The sequence below is a fragment of the Bison bison genome, unplaced genomic scaffold (assembly GCF_000754665.1).
Source record: "Bison bison bison isolate TAMUID 2011002044 unplaced genomic scaffold, Bison_UMD1.0 scf7180017864035, whole genome shotgun sequence".
Taxonomy (NCBI): Eukaryota; Metazoa; Chordata; class Mammalia; order Artiodactyla; family Bovidae; genus Bison; species Bison bison.
Genome location: NW_011494607.1, coordinates 1,720,411 through 1,724,803, shown reverse-complemented (window position 1 = coordinate 1,724,803; position 4,393 = coordinate 1,720,411). Strand labels below are relative to the sequence as shown.

Genomic DNA, 4,393 nt, shown 5'->3' with positions numbered 1-4,393 from the left:
TATATATATAAAACAAGCTTGGACATTTAGGGGATTTAAAAAGAAGAAAACTCACTAAAAGCTTTAAGTGTGTTATATACAACATACCTATACCTTTTTTCCCTCTAGAAACCATAATAACAGTGGATAATCATCAGTATTTTCAGTTTTTATTAGTGGTAATAAATTTCTGTGGGAAAAGTGAATACTTCAGCATGACATTTGTTTATTTCAGTTTTCTTTTTAGATAGATGAAATACTTTACTCATCCTATATTCCATTATAAGTCTATATAGAAATCAACTTCTATTAATCTAAGGCATTCTTATCTCTTATAAAGTCTACTTTGTGCTGACTTCTGACTCAATCAATAAAATGAATAAACTACATTTTATTCCACACACTATTAGAATTAATGAGTGAGGGTATATAAAACCAGTAGCATATGTTCTGATATGTAATAGGACTTAAGAAATGCTGGACAGCTTTCTTTCCTGTTCCTCAGGTCACAATAGTATTAGCCATTCATGATAAACTTACCCGTTACAGGTTATTTTTCTCAGGTTCAGCATGAAAAATAGCTTTGTTTCTCCTGAGGAACTAATTTATTTGGCTTGTATGTTACAGGTACTGTATACCTCTTAAGTACCTCTTTTGATCCTGATGATTTGGCCACGAAGATGCTTAACACTAGCTTTAGGATCCACTGGACATTACAGCATGCCTTTCTGTCTAGTCACTCTTTGCCTGAAATACATTAACATTTTTATCTTTGCCCCATCTCCTTTTATCTTTATCTTGTTTTAAAGATATTTTAACCTACATTCCCTTTGTAATAAGGTAGAAAAGATAATGAAATTAAAAGATGTGTTTATATTGCAAGTATTTTTAATACCGTTGAAAATACACTGAAGTGATAGTGAATATCTTGGAATAATAGACACTACATAACACATTTATCTTAAATGTAAAAGTCCTCGTAAAAGTTCCAAATTCCATATATAGGAGTAATGGAGCGAGTAGACATCTATAAAAATAATACTTGCTTTCTTAATATAGCATCATTTTGCTAAAGCAGTATTTGTATACCCTAATGATTTCTTCTGGTTGCTTGCACATTGCTTTAATTTAAAAGAAATTATATAATCCATATTTTCCTTTTCTCCACCATTCTTTTTGCACCACATTCTTCTCTGTAGAAATTTAACTTTGAGATTAGACTTCAAGAGAAACAGTGTGATTGTATCTCACATTCTGTGCTTCCTTGATAACACCTAGGACCAGGACCTAAATTCAATCAAATTTCCAAAAACGTCTTTAAGCAAAACTCATTTATATGTTCATTGAATAATGAAAAAAACATACAGCCTTATCAGGTTTAGAAAGGGGGAATTTTCCATTTCACTTAAGGAAATAATGTGAATGCAAAGAATGTCAGTGGTTACTTACATGCTACAAGTGATTAAAATCAATTGTACATATAGGTGTGCGCTCAGACCATACGATGGGGCTGTATTATTGGTAGAATGATGTCTACTACCATCTTTCTTGAAATCTAAAAATGGGAACGTTCTTACATTTAATCACCCAACATTTTGGCATGACTCCCACATAGTCTGTTGGACCAAGGTGCATTCTAATCAATAGTCCATGGTCACCATGATTCCTTAAAAATTACATGTCCACGGTGATGTCTTACTAATCACAGTGGTAGAATCTTGAGAAGGTTCTTTGTCATACATCAAGGGATGACTATGAAGCAGACAGCCAGAAAGAGGCACCCTCATTAACTTCTAGGAATAGCTCCTGAGCAATGATTTCTACCGCAGGGCTAAGACTGGCCATATTTGTTCTTTAAAACACCTGATTCAGATTGTTCGATAGATTTTAAACTATGACTATCAGAAATAACAGGTTGATTGCAGCAACGTTTTAATCAAAGACATTTATCATTAAAAAAGAATTAGAAAGATGCATTTTGGAAAGGGTAGAAGTAGAGACTGAAACTCAGTTTCTGCCACTAACCTAAGATACTCAAACTCTAGGTGCATCAAAAATTCCTGGAGGGCTTGTGAAAACACAAATTGTTGGACCGCAGCCTAGAATTTTTGACCCAATAGATCAGTGATGGGACCTGAGAATCTGCATTTCCAATGATCCCAGGTGATGGATCTGATGTTGTTCATTTGAGGACCACATCTCAGAACCACAGTGCTAACCCGGCACTCCTGCCGCTGGTCTCCTGGCCTAACTATGTGTACTTGTTTCAGAAGGTCTGTTCATACCATCTTTGACAAATTCTGACCAGTGTTAATCAGAAAAGTTTCTCCAAGAATAGAAAAGAGATTTGAAAATTCTTTAGATCTTAAAGAGGTCTTAGGATACAGTCTTGAATGATAGAACATGGTCTCTTGGTCAGCCCATAGCCTTTATTCTGGGGATTGTCTTTGGGACTATTATACGCATAAGGGCTCAGCAGACCAAAGAGTTAAAAAAAAAAAAAAAAAAAACTGTCTTCAATTTGCTAAATTAATGCTCCATAGAACACACTTAGAACACACTTCAGGAAAAGTTGGTCTAAAACTAAAGTAGTACTGTGTACATGTTTCAATGCACCAATTTTTCAAACTTTTATTTGACAGAAAATTCTTTTTTCAAATGAAATCTTGCCCAGAACATCAACCTATAAAATAGATTCTTGGCAGAATAGACATCATTTGTAGAATACCTGAAGTGCCTGGAGAATCCTAAGATTCCAAAGAGCACAGTTTAAAACCCCATTTAGTGCATAATAAACACAGATTCACAGGATGGCTGTTATTGCTGAAAGGTATCTTTGAGCCCTAATATATAATACGGTCCCTAGGCTGGGGCCCCTTTCCTCTTTCCTTTGCACGAATCGACACAGAACTGTGTGGAAGTGCAAGGGCAGTTTCATTTTCAGAGATATCATCACAGATAGTGTTTCTCTACTCCAGGTTTTAAAATTGCAACTGGTTGTGCCTTATCAGCAATGCAGACTTTGTATTTCCAGCTTCCAAGTATTAATGCTACATGTCACATTTTTTACTGTCTTACCTGAAGAGAGTTTGAGCCACTTAAAAAGTAGAAACACTGTGTTTTAATTACTGTGTCCCCCTAAAAGCAACATAATATGGAGAAATATGCCACATTTCCTTGTTTCTTATGGATTGGTGTAGCAACTGCCTCTCTTTCTCAGCAGGAACACTCATGACAAACAGCGTTTCTCTTGGAGATGGTTGAGAAGAGCAGATGCTGGCTGCCACTTTTACATGCAGCATTTTGTTTGCTAATTTGCAAAATTTGTTTTACCCCCTGCAGCTGTAAATGAAAAAGCTGTAAAACTAAATGAAACTCTAGGAACTAAAGACAAGGCCTTTGAGAGAAATTTGCAAGAGCTTCAGAATGAGATTGATCAGATGATGACAGAACTGAGGAGGAAAAATCTAGACACACAAAAGGAAGTTGCTGAAGATGAGTTGGTGTGAGTAGAAGCTCTATTATTTTTTCATTTGATAAACTGAACTTTCTAAATTGTTGGTTTGAGTTTTCTAAATTTTCCATCACACGTATCAGTAGGAGATACTTTTTTTTATGCTCTCTATTTTTCATCTGCTTAGTTATAATTTATCTTGCTCTGAAGTGGATCAAAGGCATGTTTATTCCTATATATAAATAATCAAGTAAATTATCTTTTTTTCTTTTGGTGCTGTCCCTTCTGCAATTGGGCTTTCCAGGTGGCACTAGTGGTAAAGAACCCACCTGCCAATGCAGGAGACATAAGAAATGTGGGTTTGATCCCTATGTCGAAAGGGTCCATGGAGAAGGGAATGGCAACACACTCCAGTGTTTTACCTGGAGATCCCAGGTAGCCTGGTGGGCTACAGTAGCCCGTGCTGCTGCTGCTGCTGCTAAGTCCCTTCAGTCCTGTCTGACTCTGTGCAACCCCATAGACGGCAGCCCACCAGGCTCCCCCGTCCCTGGGATTCTCCAGGCAAGAACACTGGAGTGGGTTGCCATTTCCTCCTCCAATGCATGAAAGTGAAAAGTGAAAGTGAAGTCGCTCAGTTGTGTCCGACCCTCAGCGATCTCATGGACTGCAGCCCACCAGGCTCCTCCGTCCATGGGATTTTCCAGGCAAGAGTACTGGAGTGGGGTGCCATTGCCTTCTCCCACAGTAGCCCATAGGGTCACAGAATTAGACACCAAGGCAATGGCACCCCACTCCAGTACTCTTGCCTGGAAAATCCCATGGATGGAGGAGCCTAGTAGGCTGCAGTCCATGGGGTCGCTGAGGGTCGGACACAACTGAGCGACTTCACTTTCACTTTTCACTTTCATGTATTGGAGGAGGAAATGGCAACCCACTCCAGTGTTCTTGCCTGGAGAATCT

At 37.9% G+C, this 4,393-nt stretch overlaps 1 protein-coding gene across 3 annotated transcripts in view; it reads left to right on the top strand.

Annotated features, from left to right (window-relative positions):
• LAMA2 (laminin, alpha 2) overlaps nt 1–4,393 on the top strand; it is a 705,371-nt gene that overhangs the window by 554,187 nt on the left and 146,791 nt on the right. For all 3 annotated transcript variants that reach the window (XM_010834646.1, XM_010834645.1, XM_010834644.1), the window contains exon 36: nt 3,322–3,484. In XM_010834646.1, coding sequence (XP_010832948.1) covers nt 3,322–3,484 — 163 coding nt within the window. The remainder of the gene's footprint in view (nt 1–3,321; nt 3,485–4,393) is intronic.